This window comes from Apteryx rowi, unplaced genomic scaffold (assembly GCF_003343035.1).
Source record: "Apteryx rowi isolate R43461 unplaced genomic scaffold, aptRow1 scaffold_613, whole genome shotgun sequence".
Lineage (NCBI taxonomy): Eukaryota > Metazoa > Chordata > Aves > Apterygiformes > Apterygidae > Apteryx > Apteryx rowi.
Genome location: NW_020450887.1, coordinates 391,916 through 408,443, shown reverse-complemented (window position 1 = coordinate 408,443; position 16,528 = coordinate 391,916). Strand labels below are relative to the sequence as shown.

At 42.5% G+C, this 16,528-nt stretch overlaps 1 protein-coding gene across 1 annotated transcript in view; it reads left to right on the top strand.

The window, feature by feature from the left end:
* EEPD1 (endonuclease/exonuclease/phosphatase family domain containing 1) overlaps window positions 1-14,677 on the top strand; it is a 72,601-nt gene extending 57,924 nt beyond the window's left edge. Inside the window, exons 4-8 of the mRNA XM_026083742.1 lie at window positions 2,960-3,070; window positions 6,802-6,936; window positions 8,170-8,302; window positions 13,770-13,964; window positions 14,184-14,677. Coding sequence (XP_025939527.1) covers window positions 2,960-3,070; window positions 6,802-6,936; window positions 8,170-8,302; window positions 13,770-13,964; window positions 14,184-14,383 — 774 coding nt within the window. The 3' untranslated portion in view covers window positions 14,384-14,677. The remainder of the gene's footprint in view (window positions 1-2,959; window positions 3,071-6,801; window positions 6,937-8,169; window positions 8,303-13,769; window positions 13,965-14,183) is intronic.
* Window positions 14,678-16,528: the final 1,851 nt, after the last annotated feature.

Genomic DNA, 16,528 nt, shown 5'->3' with positions numbered 1-16,528 from the left:
GAGGAAACAAATATTCAACTAGTTGACTGCAGGTGCTCTTTTTAATAAAATGATGGTTTCTGTAGTATTTATTTGGCCCTGTCATGTACTTTGTGCTGGCTGGATTTTCTCGGCAGCTGCAGCCCAAAGTTAAGTTAACTCTTTTGTCAGTTTACAGTGGAACTTCTATCTTCAACCATTTTCTTTGCATGTTTGCTCATTTAAGTTATTTAAGTGTTAGAAAACTCATTCACCAAATTCCTGCTGTTGTAAAGTCAGCAGAATTACATTAGAAATGACAACTGTTATTACCATGATTTACTGGGTTTATTACGGTACCACCTCGCAATCAACTCAGAACGGAGCTCTGTTCTCAGGCACCACAGGCTCTGTGCATGCCTCCTTGTTGAATAGATCGGCACACCATAGCACTGCTTCCACTTAGATAACGGACTTGAACATGCACAGTATGTTTATACATGTTGAATAAGGAGCCCCAGCAAACCGCTGCATTTCAGAGAACTTTTTAAAAGATGTGTCAAATATTTTCGCTTTGAGTGAGGCACTAAAATGACTCAGCCTTCTGAGACAAAAAGGTTGTTGAGTTACTTACTTCTTGAAAGTAAGTGCTTACAGCTTTAGACTCCAGGATGCTGAACTTACAGACAAGGCAGTTATTAAAAGAGCAGGTTTTGGTTTTATTTAAAACAGAAGATAAAATAGGCATAACATAAGAATAGAGTACATAAGAATAACAGCCACTCAGAACTGCCATCCCATCCTTTTACTGATACCTGTGTAGGAAATGTCTCTATCCATGCAGTTATCACTGTAGCTCTTCAAACTGTGTTTGTCCAGAAGCACATCCCACCATGGAGAATCAGTGTGTAGGAAAGGTTATCAGGTGCCTTGAAAATCCTTCTTTGTGATGCTGCTGCGTATTTTGGAATGTCATTCTGGATACAAGATCTCGGCTGAAGATGGCCTTTCACTGTGAAAACCTCTCTTTCAATACAGTTTCAGATACAACAAAATGATTCACGGTGAAAGCCCCTGTTGTTCTTTCACAGTAATTACTTTTTAATAGCTTCTTGCCCCCTAAGCCACTGCTGCCGTGTGCGCACATTTCTTCTGTGCAGCCCATGCATGCTGCTTTGCTGCCCGGTCTCCCTGCCAGAGTCCAGGTGGAGTCTAGCCTCAGACACCTTGACTTGACGTTAACTTTACAAAGGGCTGCAGCTCCTTCTATTGAGCTCTATTTTGAAACTCCTGGCAAAAAGTATTAAATATCAACTAGAAGGGTTTTCCAGGGCACAGTCTCTTTTCAGTCTCAAGATCATATCCAGGTGGACTCAAATGCTTTCCAGGTTTTCCACAGTTCTAGCATCCCTAATCTGTTGGATGTTACTGTGCAGTCTCTATGACTGTATGCTTAGAAATCTAAATGTGTCCCCAGGGCTGTGGCCATACAGCTGTGTCCAGGAAGACTAATGCCTCTGGAGAGTATCAGAAAGATCTGCTCTGTGTACAGCTGATTCATTTATGCACAAGAAGGCTTAAGCATCCAGAAAGCATCTATCTTACAGTGCATATACCACATAGTGCGTATGTTGTATGTATGGCTGCAAAATGCCAGGCAAAAATACGGCAGCTCAGCTGACATCCCATGGGTCTATTGACAGCATCTCCAAAAAGGCCGGAAACTTGGGACAAAATTTGCACAGCAGTCTATGGGGTTTGTCTCTGGAAAATATTTTATGGTTGTAGTTTATTACTTGTCCATTAAAATGTAGATGTTGAAACATACCCTGTAGTAATAAAGATCTCCTTCCTCTGATTTACAATCTCTTGCAGTACCCACAGTATGCTCTTGGGCATGTTAATTTGTTTGAGGTTTCTTAGCCTAAACTTTCTGCTTCTTTGCCTTCAAGGTGTTGACTCGTTATTTCTTTTGAAACTGCTTCTGAGTTACCAGAAGTGCTTGCAGAGAGCAGATGCTCTGTGACAGTCTCAGCCCTCAGCTCACTCCAGACCCAAAATGGGGTGAGAAGAAAGTTCTTCCTCTCCTGCCAGAGTCCTGGGGTGTCCTTGGCACAAAGTCAGGGGAGTCTGAACCCAAAGAAACGTTTTGTCAGCTGGGCACCAGCCGCTGAGCTGGGTCTACTCCCTTCCTCCTGTTTTGTCCCTGCGGCTGAGGGACAGGGTCGGTACTGGAGTCAAGCCAGTGCTGTTGCACAGGGATTTCCTGCCCTCTGGGAAGATTCAGCTGCCTGGCTGTGAAATCTCTCTGCCTCTGCTGTAGGAGCAGGATGGTGCAGGAGGCGGTGGAAGAGTGCATAATATAATGGCCTAAGGATTATTGTGCAGTTATGTCTTTGGAGACAGCACAGAAGAACCCCCTTTCCAGTCAAATAAGTAGTTAGTGAGTTTTACTGATGATGCTATTTGTGGCTTCCAAAGGCTCTAGCTGATTATAATTATGCTGAAGGGACTGGTGTGTTGTGGGGGAGGGGGGGAAGTCTGAAGAACAAATGTATATATTTTTAAAACAAGTTCTACTTGTAGCATCTGCACTGAGCTATTTTAATGTAATTTCCAAATAATGTCAAGTCAGGGGTCAGCCCGCATGGAATCTGGCCCAGACCTCCTCCTGTACAAACTTTCTCAGAGGGCAGAGTTTTTGCATTCCTCATATGCGCTAAGGACATACTTTTGTTCTTTCTGTATTAACAACCTTCCTTTTACGAGGGCCAGCTTAGGCTGTTGCTGTGTTAAAAACTGAAGCTCAAATTTTGCAGCTAACTGCTGCAGTTTCCTTGACCTCAGTGACAGAAACTGCCTCACATTTGAAGGTGGCTTTTGTTTAATAATTCAGTAGAGTATAGCCAGTGTTCCTTGGTATGCCTTATCAGTGCCTCTCTGCATGCTTATTGCTGTCTTTTTTAAATCTGCAAAGCTGATCTTTTTTTTTTGTCTCCAGTTTTGTATGGAGCTGAACCAGCCGACGTTGCCAAACATCCGCAAGTGGAAGGGCCCTAGAGGATGTTGGAAGGGTGTTGTTTCCGAAAAACCCTCAGGCCAGCTACATAAGGTACATTAATTCCTAAGTTTGAACTTTGCTTCACTTTTTTTTTTTCTCTCTCTAACCAAGGACATATTTTTATTTTGTTTAAGGCAAAGCATTTTGCAAATCTTTTTTGGTGAGGTTTGTAACTCTTCTCTTTTAAGCTGACTTTTCATATGGTTTTAAGTTTGTCTGTGCTATTGATTTTTTCAAAGAATCATCTTCCATAGTCTGTAGCATAAAGGAGGAAGGTGTCTGTGTGTTTGGGGGGTGTGTGGTGGATAAAAACAGTGCAGAAGTGTACAGAAAAGGCTACACATTAGGACAAGGAAATAGGCCTTCATTTTGCTTCTGACACGCTGAAGTACTTCTGATTTTTTTTCTGCTAGTCAGCTGTGCCTGTTTTGTACTACAGCATTAGCTGGCATTTGGAACTGCTTCCATTTTCTTAGTTTGCAAATGAAGATGCCACAGAGGGGCTGTTCAGCACACTGGCCTCATCTGGAAAAGGAGCTTATCTTGTGCATTCCCTAAAGTGCTCTGCCCATATATTTAAAATATGCTGTAGGCTCTATTTAAAATCAGCACTGTGCTGCAGTATGCCTTCCCCTGCAGCATCTTGTGTCGTGGGGATATATATTTATACTGCAGTGAGGTACTGGCCTGTAAGGTAGTGGTGGTTGCATCTGCTACCGTTGACAATATCCAAGGTGTAGCAACACTGGACTAGACTCTGCTAACTGTGCCCAAAGGTGATCTCACCCAAGGGTAATCTGTCCTTTTTCCTTTAAGAACCCCAATGAGACCTTGGAGCAAGGTCCTCCTCAGACTCAAGCCTCTCGTTATTGAACAAGATAATTCTCATAATGCAGTTGCAACACTCAGTGTTGCTGTGTGATGGAAACGAGAACCGGGACCTGTAATTAAATGAATGGTGTTTAGTAGTGCATAAGGCTGTCTTCATCTATTCTGAATTTTGTCATTATTAAATGAGTGGCTGTGGTTGTATCCCATAGAGAAGCTCATAACAGTGCTTAGAATCTGTGTCTTCTTATCTGGCTTTTCCAAGTCAAGTTGCATCACATTGTGACATTTTTTGGATCCTGGTGTTTTGCAAGGTGCAGCTACTTTTGCTGCTTTCCTGCATAAAACCCAAGAATGGGAACTAACAGGAGAAAAAAAAAGAGAAAAACAACACATGAGCACCACAAGAGGTGGACTCTAGCAACCCTTAAAAAGACACTAAGGGTCTGAATGCACCCAAGGTTTTAAAGAATTCAGGGCAACACTTTCTGTTTCAATGCAGAGGGCTAATCCCTTTCAGGATGTTTGTATTCCCTGGCTGAAAGTCTTCCTTTGGGATCTCTTGTTATGCCAGATCATTAGAACACTGAATTTAAAAAATTGTGCAAATTTGTCAAAGTTGTTCCCCCTTGCCATTTCTTTATTCCAAGAATTATTCATAATTCTCTGTATTTTTTCAGAGGTCCTATCTTAAATCCAAAGTCTTTAGTCCATTCTTTCTCGAGCCATATTTCCAAAGATAACAGTGGATGTTTTGACTGTGAACTGAATGATTAAAGATCATTGTCTACTTTGTTTTGCTGGTAGGGATGTGAGGAGGGATGATTCCCTAAATTACAGGAGAAGTCTATGGTGAAACTAAAAATAGAAATGTTATCTACTAGCTTTTTCTTTTACATGCTTTAACAGAAGGGAAATCTGGCTATGCTACAGAACCCTTAACTAAGCCAAAAAGTCTATTCTACCCCTTAATTTAGTGAATAGGTTTGTCAGATTTGAAATTCTGTACACAAATACAATACAATAAAGTAATGCAGTGTTACTCTGAATATATAGCATCTTTGGCCCAAACTGATGCCAGGATACTCTACAGTGCTAAATAATGCAAAATAGTGGATGGTATATCAGGCTTATGCTTCCACACATCCTTATCATTTGGCAGAGGTACCCTCCTTTGCATTTGGTTTCCTTGCTCCCTCCCTGCCATCCCTTCTACCAAATATTGATTTTTGGCAACTAGGTTAATGTGAAATCTGGAGCCCAGGAATAGAGGGTGAATGGTCGACAGCTATTTTATTCTTCCACATTTTTGTAGCCTGCTCAGTTTTTAAACATTAGACTTCTGACTGGTGGAATAATCTTGTCGGTATTTTAAAGGTGAGTTATCTAAAGGAGCTACTAAAGAATTTTAGCCAACCTTAATGTTTTTTTTCAAGGCTCATAGGAAGATGGCAGAGCAGATATTGCTAGTTTATTGCAGCTGTAATGGAAAACTTTTCCTTGAGATGGATTTAATTATGATTCACTAAGAGAAACAAGTTTAAATGATACTAGGGAAAATGGTGTCTGGGTGATGAGAGAAAAAGAGGCTGATAGGCTTTGAATTAGTTACTGCTGTAGCTGTGGTAGATAGATAGTTTTCTGAAAATGCCAATTCCACATTCCAAAGTAGTCAAAAAGGCATCTAGGATGACAGAAACTGAAAAGAAAGGGGTAGAGAACTGAATATGAAATGTTCTAGCCAGAAAAAAGACAGAGAAAATTGACAGGGCTGAGAAGTCTGGACCAGTTTTCATGCTGAGACACTGAGTGAGCCTAGATATTTTTAGCGTGCACATGAGAGAAATYTGTAAGATTGTGTGTGGCATGGAGAGAATGAACAGGAAACAACTGTTTGCTGTTTCTCATAGCACAAGATCTAGCCACCCAGTGAAATTATGAGCCATCAACTCTCAAAGAAACCAAAGGAAGTACCTGCAGCACATAATTGAATTGTGCAATTAATTGCCAAGTGGATTCAAACAAAGATGAGAAAAATTCATGGAGAGCATGTCCATCAGCAGCTCTTGCACATGGTGGTTTGGGTGCTCTCACCCATAGGAAGTCTAACCAGCAGAGTGCCAGTCCTTGGAACAGCCAGTCAGGACAAAGATCAAGCTCTATATACCCTTATTTCTCTTGTGCTCTTTCCTTAAAAATCTGCTGCTGGCCACTGGCAGAGACAAGATGCTGGGAACATGAACTCCCACACAGGGTTAGGCAGAAAAATCCTTGTTTTCTTATGGGTAATAAACTACCTTATTATTGACCACACCAGCAAGAGTCGGATTCCTTGTCTGGAAAAGCAGGAAATGAGGGCCATATCAGCACAAAGCACGCACATAAAAGGCTGCATCTTTTATCTTTCACCACTGCAGCAGCCCTGAATATGTTCTACCTATATACATTAAAACAGCTTATTAAATTGTTGACTGGACCGAGCAGTGCTAAAATTACCTGGCTGTCTGATAGCCAGCATACAAATGCAAGCGGCTGTGAGCAGCAAAGCAATATGTATTTCAGGTCAGTACGCTCAGCTGTCAGTGAAGTCAATGGGACGGCCTGTGGAGTGATCTTCCCACATCTAGTGGCAAGTGAGTTTTGGCCCAGGAGTGAAGTAAATAAGCTTTTCCACCTGTTCTCTTTACCTCCTACTCATAGTCTAGGAGTCTGCTGTTTTTCCCTTACATTTCCACGCAGCAGGTGAGACTTCCTGCCCTCTGCAGATGCCAAGGCAGGACATAAACCTGTATCAGCTTTTACTACCACTACATATTTTGTGAGTGATGTACACCACCGCCAATACCAACAGTGGTACTGAGTTGACTAAATATTTGGATGGAAGTTGCATCCAGGGCAGAATGCTTTGGTTTTACCTTCTTTTTATTAGTAGTTTTTCTCTTTTTTAATTCCAGGGGGTTGAATATTCTGGCTTCCTCTGGGATGCAACAGCTGGCATTGAACTGAAAGATGCTTCTTCTCAGGAGAATGTACAAACTAACGGCAATGGGAAGCACTCGTATCCTCACCCATATCTTGCACATTTCAAGGTAACTGCAATTGTGCCAGCTGACCCTTGTAAAGTTTAGCTTTTATTAAAGTATTTTGGATAAGAAGCTTGAAAGAGACACAATCTTCTAACAGTTAAAATTTGCATGAGGCTAATACATGTCATCAGTTTAGCATTCTCGTGTCTTGTATAGCAAGGTGCTTAGTGGGTCTTAATAGGTGAGGCAAATCACCTGAATAAATCCTTTCCCCTGCTCCTTTGGGAGACAGCCCTGCTGCAAGGCAGTGTTTGGGCATGTGAGAGGCAGTGGATTTTTGGCAGTGTCTTCAGTCACTGAGAGAGTGATAGAAGTCACCCATCACCTTGTTCTGCCTTCACAAAATTAACTGAGCGAGAAAGGAGTGAGCATCCAATAGAAGACAGCCACAGATCTGTGACTCCTGCCCGTATCAAAAATCGTGAGTGAGAGGGGTAAGTGCAGGCAGGATGGACATACACAAGAGGTGCAGCACTCCTGAGAGACTCAGGCTGATCTCTCTTATATTGCTGGGATACTGCAGAGTTTCCATCCTAAAGCTGTTTCGCTGGGCCAAACCCATCTAAGAACATTACACATTTTGGAAAGAGGCACTCTCCATGCTATTCTTGGGCATATGCTTGTATGAACATACAGCCCCTGCTCCACACAGGCTCTGATGGAGGGGTCCAATCTGGGGAATTTGTCATCTCTCATAATGCTTTGAGAGAAGTTTCTAATAAGTATAACAGGTCAAAATTAGGAGTAAGTATTACTTGTGCCAAATGATGAAGTGAGTCCCAAAAGGTAAGCACAAGATYGCAGGGAGCTGGCAGCTTGTTTCAAGGTACATTAAGTTTCTTGGTTATTCTCTGTGACAAGTCAGGGCTGATCACAAGAGAGTAGTCCATGTAATGACCATGACATTATTTGTAGCTTATTAACAACTGGTGTTGCATAAACTGATTTTCAAGAGCAGTCAGCTTCTTTCGGCAGCTGCTGCAGAAGGAAACTGTTTGCTTATGAAAATCAGTTTTCCCCAGAACTGAAAATGTAGCAGGATATTGCTGCAAAATGTGCTCCTTGTGTTCTTAGAAAAAGAAAAGAAGAACAGAAAATGACACACACACAGAGCAAAGTGAGTTCTAGAAACCAGGATTGACTAGTGAAAGTACATGAAATTGGTATATGCTTTTGCTTTTGTGACCTTTCTTGTCCTGTCTTTATCACATTGATTTCCCCTCCTGCCTCCCCCAGGTTGGAATGAATGATCTAACGTTGGTTAACCTTCATCTGGCCTTGTCACCCTCAGCAGGAGAGAATTCAGGGAAGAACCACGACAGCCACAAACTAGCAACCTTTGCACAGACTCTGCAGGAGACTCTGAAAGGTATGGCATTGTTTTCATGCCAGCCCTCATGCACGCACTGGTCATCTTATCTAATCAAAAGGAATTTAGAAAGAAAACCTGTCTCCATGCAGGTTCACAGATATCCTCATCAGTTTCACACTGTCTTGACCAGTATTTATACTTGAATGCTCCATAGCATTGCAAATTTGTTTTTCCTCTGCTCATTATATTATAGTCTATCCTAATTAACACAATTAGCACAGGGGACACTACTGGCTTTCACACTATTTTCTCAATAGTCTTGAAATCCCTCATAATTTTATGCTAGTATAAGACCCAACTTCAGCAAAAAGAAAATATGGATGCTAAGGTTAAGCCTGTCTTTAAGTGCTTTGTGGAAATGAGACCTACTGGAGATCAGAACAAAGCTTATTGGCTTTTTTTCAAAAGAAATAGGTTCTATATGTTTGCTTTTGGATATTTGGAAGTACTTTGGAAAACCCATTGCAAATCAGGAGATGCATGCTAATGAAACAAGAGACTGGAAACTAAATCTTGCTGTTACATGGGTGCAATATGCAGAATAATTCTGTTGATTTCAGATTAGTTGCTCTGGTTTTGTGCCAGGATGAGTAACGTTCAGTTTCCCATGGAGCAAAACAGCACGTTTCATGTTCAGAGTGGTGTTGGCGATCTTTTTATAGGAATAGAAAAATCTAGCCCTTTGTTTGCTCCTTAACAAAGGCACAAAAGGGTTACAAGATTACACGCATGGTGATTTTCAACTTGGCCTAGTTTTGCAAGGTTAGTCACTTGGAAGCATCAATACCCATCTTCTGTAACACGAGTGGTGTCTGCAGTTTTTATGCTTGTTCTTTTGTTTTTCCTTTTGAGCTGCAAGAAGTCAGTCAGAGCTGTTTTTAAGCGCTACTGATTTAAATATTTGTCCACATACCTTGAAATTGAAAATGTTGAAGGTAAACAAAAGGATCATTTGCTTAATCCCAGAAGGCTGAATTGAGACACACATAAATGTGTAGCTCTTCCGAAGTCAACAGAGTTACATTTCCGCTGGATCTAAATTTAGATCGACAACATCAGGGCTTCTTTTTGTTTCATGTTTTTCCTTTCATATGGTGCGCACATTACTGAAGTGTGCTTGCTCTTGGCTCAGTCTATCACATAGGAAGGGATTCAAATTTCTCCAAGCTTGTAGGATGCAGGCCTCGTTTCAGAAACAAATGATAGTACGCATATTACTTTGAAGTACTGGATTACCCTGCCAAAATCAATCTGATGCATAAAATTAGTGCAGTCCTTCAATTTCTTCCAAATAAGTCCATAAGATATGGGTAATTAAGACTGATTTTGCTGTGGATACTCTGGTAGGTTTATGAGTTTCTGATCCCATTTTGCTAAGACACCTACTTCATTATCTTTCATTTTTGTGATGAGGCACCTGAGCATCTGAGGAAATTCAGGCATCAGGCAATGCCTCCTTCTCCCACAGCAGTAGTGTCCATGTATTGCTCCCATCAGACCAGTGGGTCCTGGTTTCCTTGTTCCCCTTTGTTTCTCTTCAGCAGTACAGAGAGGCTCAGTGGCTGTTTGCTGCTAATAACTAACCCTTGGTAGCAACATCGCTGCCTCCTTTTCATCACCCYACCTGCCCGGCTTCAGTGTGATGACCATGTGTGCTCTAGTCTGGATGTGCCAGTCATTGCTATGATCCGTGGACCAGGTTGTTGGCTTAGTAATTTTCTCCCATCCAGCTTGGCCACATTCTGTAGATTTCCCATGCATCGGAGACAAGGCTTAGAAGACCTTTGAGAGGCAGTAGGGAGCTTCTTACCAGCCTTTCTACTGCCCCATCCTCCTCATGATCTGGTCATCACTCTCTTCAGGAAGGATTTGGTGGTTAAGGGTCTATTTAATTTATCAGGGGACTGCTTCAGGGCATAGGGAAGTCAGAGGAGTCTCCTACTGAGGTCTCTTTGGACTGCCAGGAAGAAAAGGAGGGTTTCACAATTCCCTGCAGGAAAGTGCAGTTCAACACTGCAGACTGCCTGCAGGCAATTACCTTTGTCTCAGCGCACTGAAAGTCACTCCGCAGATCGCATTGGCACAGTCTGGATCAGATGAACAGACTATAGCCCCAGTGGAAGTGTTCAGCCACTGTGGCAAAAGGGACTGAGCGAAGGCAGTGCTTTTCTTTGCTGACAGAGCCAGGCACAGAAACTGTTAAAAGTAGCTGGTACTTTGTGAATTTGAAGATGAATTTAAAAACAGAACTGACTTTTTCCTCACCTAAGGAGTTCTCTGTTGCCATACACATGGTCACTTTGAGCTCGATGGGTCTCATTGTGATAGCCTGGGAGCACCCCGGGCGGGAAGGGGACACATGCGCCTGTCTGCTGAAGGCTGTACTCTACCTCGTCCCCCCAGACAGAGCCCCAAGGGCTGTCTGGGCCAATGTAATCTGCCTGTGAGAGAGACCTTTGCTACAAAAACTGGGTTGGTGAGGCAACGCTTGCAGGTTATTGATCCCTTCTTTGGGAGGAAAAGCAGCACCAGCTTCTGTCAAATTAGGAGTCTTTTGGTCAGGCCAAGTCCTGAGGGGGAGTAGTAGTTCTGCCAGGCTCAAACCTGACTTTCTGCAAGAGAGGAAAGTCGTGACAGAGTACYGCGAGCATTATCTCAATTGTCACATGCCCAGGAGGATGCAGGCAGGCCTGTTTGCATTGCTTCTGCTGCTTAATGTCCGTCGAGGGCCTTGGGAAGTGGGCGAGACATGAAACTGCAGGGACTCTGCGTGTGTTGTGGTATTGCTGTTGCAGGAACTGGCTGAGATAGGAGCACGGCTGGGAGCTGGCTGCTTGAAGGTGAACCGGGATAACAGGAAATGCAGTTGGTGGTTATATAGACAATTGCTGGTCTTGTCTGCTCTTTCTGCTTAGCGCAGGTGGGCTGCCCTGTCTTTTTTAGAGTGATTTGCAGTTCTGTGAAACCCCACAAGCTTCTGCAAGAGGAGACCAGAAGCGATCCTTTCCCTCAGTGATGTGCTGGCTGAATGAGGTTTGGCTTCTTTGATGTTTACTGTGCCCCAGTGTATTCCATCTCTGTGACCTTTATGTTGAATTATGATTTTATACTCAGTTATTCTGCAGGTGGAAGTTTAAAATAGTGAAGCATATAGTGACTCACTTCCTGTGTGTGCACCAGACTGACTTCTTACCTGCTTCCGAGAACACATCTAGGTTTAGGTTGCTTTAGCCTCTGCTTTTTTCTAAACAGTTCAGAACTGAACAGTCAGCTAAAATTTTCACTTGTGATTTTAATTTTTAATAGATTTTTCAGGTAAGGGAAAGAGGCTTGAAGATTTGCTGAAAGAAGTGTGAATATTTGTGCAGGATTGCAATACTGCGATTATTGCCTCTCTGTCATTTCTGACCCCCTTAAGGATGTGCTCCAAAGCTGTCTAAAGTAGCCTTCCCTACTTACATGGCTGAGCTGAAAGCATGGAAGAAAGCAAATGCTGCCGGAGTGGTTCTGTCCCTGCCCATTAAGCACCCATTAGTCCTGAAGGACTGAGACAGAGTGGTTGTGTTTCAGCACCCTTTTATGGTTTCTCTGTGATGCTGCACTGCAGCCTCATGACACCCAGATGTAATATGATCAGATTCATTTTCCTGTTCTTGTCAAGCAAGACATCTTGTTTTTTTGTGCGGAGACATGCAAAACTGTTTTTTTGTGGGGAGACATGCAAAAATAAGGCCTTATTGCTCACAGCAAGCATGCTGCTTGGTATTGTGCAGGAAGGGAATGCCTGCCTGGCTAAGATTTAGCTGCAAAGGCAGAAGCCTACATTTCAGAGGCCCTATTTAAACATCTTCTTATAGACCTTTAAGATACTACTTGTATCCTGGAGTTGAAATCATGATAGTAAACCAGTTCCTTCCAGAGTGATTCTGCCCTTCCCCATAGACAGACACTGATTTTTCTCTCGATTCTGATGGACCTGAAAATAGCTTGGGTTTGTGTTTTGGGTTTTTTTGTTTGTTTTTTAAGGTGGAAGGGCCACTGCCATTAACACTTTATAGAATAACATTTAAACATCATGTAATTTCCAGTATGATTTGTGGCTTGCAAAGGGTAGAGAAACCACAGTTTCATCACTTTTAATCTCCCTTCTGCATCATAGCAAGCATCAGGATTCTGTTGTGAAGCATTCATTTTTGTAAGTCTGCAAGCTGCTGGTAAGCTGCTGGTCCTGTGCCCTCCCACCCTTTCCCAGTCCTTGTTTCAAGCACTGCAGAGAAGAGTGGAACAGGTTTTGCTGTTTAACTTGTGCTCCCTCTCCTGGCTAGCTGCTTCTACAGCAACAGCACAAAACAAGTAGGTTTATGCAGGAGCCAGAAAGCAAAGGGCTTACAGAGTTTAATAGTCCCCTTCTCAGATGTCAGCTTTGTAATAATTTTTGGTGCGTTTGTATCTCCTTTTAGCAGCTTCCTCCTTTTCCAGTACCAAGCTGTAATGCAGCGATTTCTTTGGTCAGCTGTCAGGAGTCTGCATATCACAAATTTTTGGCCCAAGTTTGAGATGGGCACCAGGGCATGCACATTCCCCTCTTACCTTAGTGCACAGCCAGGATGCCTCCATCTACAGCTGTGCAACTATGGAGAACACACCTTGTGCATACAAAATTAGTTTGCTTTCTCACATCATTACGCTTATAAATATAATCTAATCAGAATTGAAGTACTATTTATCTGCATGCGGATGGGGTTTTTGGATGAGCATTTCAAGTAATTCCCTTAGTTTCTTTGAAAATACAGCCTTAGACAAATTCTGAGACATCCTGAGTTCAACAGTATCTCTTCAGTGAGCCAGGCAAATAAAAGCTTCTGTAGACACTGAGTGTCCGTAGGGTTTGTGAACTAATCCTCTGCCATCGGGCTTGCAGGCTGCTGCTAATGGTTTTCTCTTAGATTTCTTAAATGCACAGGTTTAGAATGAGCGCTGCACTTCTGGGACTCTGGTATATACTAGTGTAAGGCTGTGTCTTCCTGGGATTCTTGCAAAAGTGTCCTTGAAACTCACAGCAAAGCTATAAAAGACAATGTCAGGACAAGTTGGGGAAGATGCGTATCTTACTGAAGAAAAAAAAAAAGCTTCTAAAGTCACAGGCTTCTAAAAAACTCTATGATCAGAACTCCTAGTCTTTGAGTCTGTCATTACCTATATAGTTGAGATGATGTTTAAAAACAAGCATGAAATGTGTACTGGATTTTTTTAATTGTTATGATCAGAATGGCCATAAATAAGTAGCTAATGAAAAAAGGCTTTAAACAGTATAAGTTTCAGTAGTGCAGAGTAACATCAGCATTGCTACTCAGTAGTTGTATTTTTCCTCCTGCTATTATCTCTCCTCCCTTTTGTATTTAAGCAATGCATGTTCTTTTCCTTCACTCATTTCTTTTTTCTTTCTGATTTTTCTGTTTCCTAGGAGAAAAAGACATGATCATCCTAGGGGATTTTAACCAGGCCCCAGACAGCAGTGACCATGACATACTAAGGAAAGAAAAATTCCATCACTTGGTCCCTTCAAATACTTTTACCAATATCAGCACAAAGAACCCTCAAGGATCTAAATCGCTGGATAACATCTGGATTAGTCGGAGCTTGAAAAAGGTTTTCACAGGTAGAACTTCTTTTCAGTTGGATTTTATAACCTTTGTGACATTGGTGTTCTCTGTCACTTGTAGGTAACGTTACTCTGTGTAGTGACTTTCCATAGCTGCTGGTGAGGCTGCCTTGAATTATTTAGTAGGCTGAAGGATTTGCAAGCTTGTGGAAATGGGTTTGAATCCAAACATCCTTTTCATACTAATCTTTTTGTCTGCAATTCTTTCTCACGCAGGTCACTGGGCTGTTGTTAGAGAAGGTCTTACAAACCCATGGATTCCTGATAATTGGTCCTGGGGTGGCGTCGCTTCGGACCACTGCCCTGTGCTAGCTGAATTTTACATGGAAAAGGACTGGAACAGGAAAGAGGTGACGCGAAACGGAAACGGGGTGACCGTTGAACGCAACGACTCAAACACTAAACACGAACGATAACGTGAACTTGAGCGCGTCTCTTCTGTTCCCCGGGGAACAGGCAGAAGCTCCATGTGCTTGAGGCTCAACTGTGAAGCAGAACTGCCTCCCCCCCTCCCTCCTTCTGGTTGTCCTTCCCGCCATTTAGAAAGCATCAGCACTTGATCTTGACGGCTCTCGCTTTGTGCCCCTTGTGGATAGTTACGGGGTGTCTCATGGCAACAGAGCAATCTAACTTTTTGTGGGGACACAATGGACATTTCCATGCCTGGAGATTTGGATGAAAATTGTACAGAAAATAAAACATACTTTTAATACTGTGTAAGATCTTGCTAAAAAGCAGCCAAGAAGGCTTTGTTGTGATGTTGGGGATGTGTGTGGTGGTTGTTTTTTCTTTGTTGCCTTGTAAATTGAGGGAATAATGGAGGCCATAAAAAGAGAGATACTGTAGAAATTCTTGACAGTTTGCAAGTGCAGTTCACTGCTTGCAAAAGCTGCTGAAATGTGGTTGGGGGGGAGGGTATTCCTGGTCCCTGTGATCTGAAATGAGGCCTGAATGGACCCTCTGGCTCAGCTCAGAGAAGCGCAGTTCCTCCTCAGTCATGCATGGATGTGGACACCTCTCATCCTTCCCTTCCTTTCTCTCTTTATGCTGCTGGACAGGGTGTGTTTTGTCCCAGAAGGGCTTCCTGGAGCTCAGCTTTGGCTTTTAGTTTTGTGTGCAGCCTGTTTTAGGCATTGTAACAGGGAGTCGGAGCACAGCATACGATCATCACACATACAGTAGGGATGACATCTGCTTATAACTTGTGGCCCTGCTAAGGAAGTTTGTTTCTGTGCATGTCCAGCGTGGGGAGGACTTCCATCAACAAGCAGCCATGACTGCATCTGGGGATTGAGCATTATATTTGCCACATACAAAAAATTTTTCAAGTAACAATTAATAAAAAGTGACCTAGACAAGAGACTTTTAAGGACTGAAAAAAGCAATTCAGCATTTACGAAAGAAGTTTGTGGAATGTGAAAGGAGCTGAGCTGCCAACTAGCCCAGCATGTTCTGCTCCAGGCTCAAAATGACCACACAGCACATTTTAATGCTGAATGAAAAGGAAAGCTCTCTGACATGACCCTTTGTGCTATAAAGGGAAAAATACTCCTGACAGCAATGCCAAACCAAAGGAAATGTTATAACTGACGGTTTTACAGCAAAACAATATAATGTTCTTGTAGCATTTTCACTAATTTAACTTTCAGAAATACTGTCCTGTTTCAGATAACAACAACTGAATAAGTTCACATGCAAACACACACATTGTTGAATATTTTAAACAGTTTTTCTTCCTTTATAAGCAAAACTAAGCTGCAGGAAGCTAAAACAGCCAGGCCATTACTGTCCTCTCAAACTGCTGTTAACTGTGGGCTGGCACCCCTGAAAGCCATAAAAATCTCATTTGGATACAGGCAAGGACAACGAAACTCTTTGTCATGAGATAACTGGCAACAAGATTCTTCTGACCTTGTCTGAGAAGAGTCTTTTGTTCTCTCTGGTATTCTTTACTTTTGCAGCCTTCCCCTTTGAAAAAGGAAGGTGCAAGGATTTGTCCCAGGTCATTACAGAAGCCATCAGGGGAGCTTGGTTCCAGCTTTGGTTCCAGTTTTTACTGCTGTTCTGTCTTTTTCCAGCAGACATGATTTTGCTGGCTCTGCTTATTTTGAGTGGCACCAAATCCTGCAGGTAACTTATGCTAGATCGCTGCAAAATATAGCTTAGGATGCAATGCAGTTACCATGGTCAAATGAATATGACATGATGTGAGCAGCAGTAAAATCCCCAAGAACACACTCACTCTCATGTACCTTGAAGCTATTATCCTTGAGCTCCTGCCTGCCACAGGCTGTGAGAGCACAGCTTGACTAGCACACGGCGCCTCATTAAGCTGGGGTAACTCAGTAACCTGCCTACTACTCGGCATAAGTGAAGGCAACTTTTGGACCTATCTGAATGAAATTCAGTTTGAGGAAAACTTCATATTGTGTTTGTTACTGCCCATGAGATCCAAGCTATTATTATTCCCCTAGAAACTTGTTTGGAGGCTGAAATGCCTTTACAGCTACTGCAATAAAACTTAAATGGGCCAGATCCCATTTAATCTGCAGCAGGTGTAA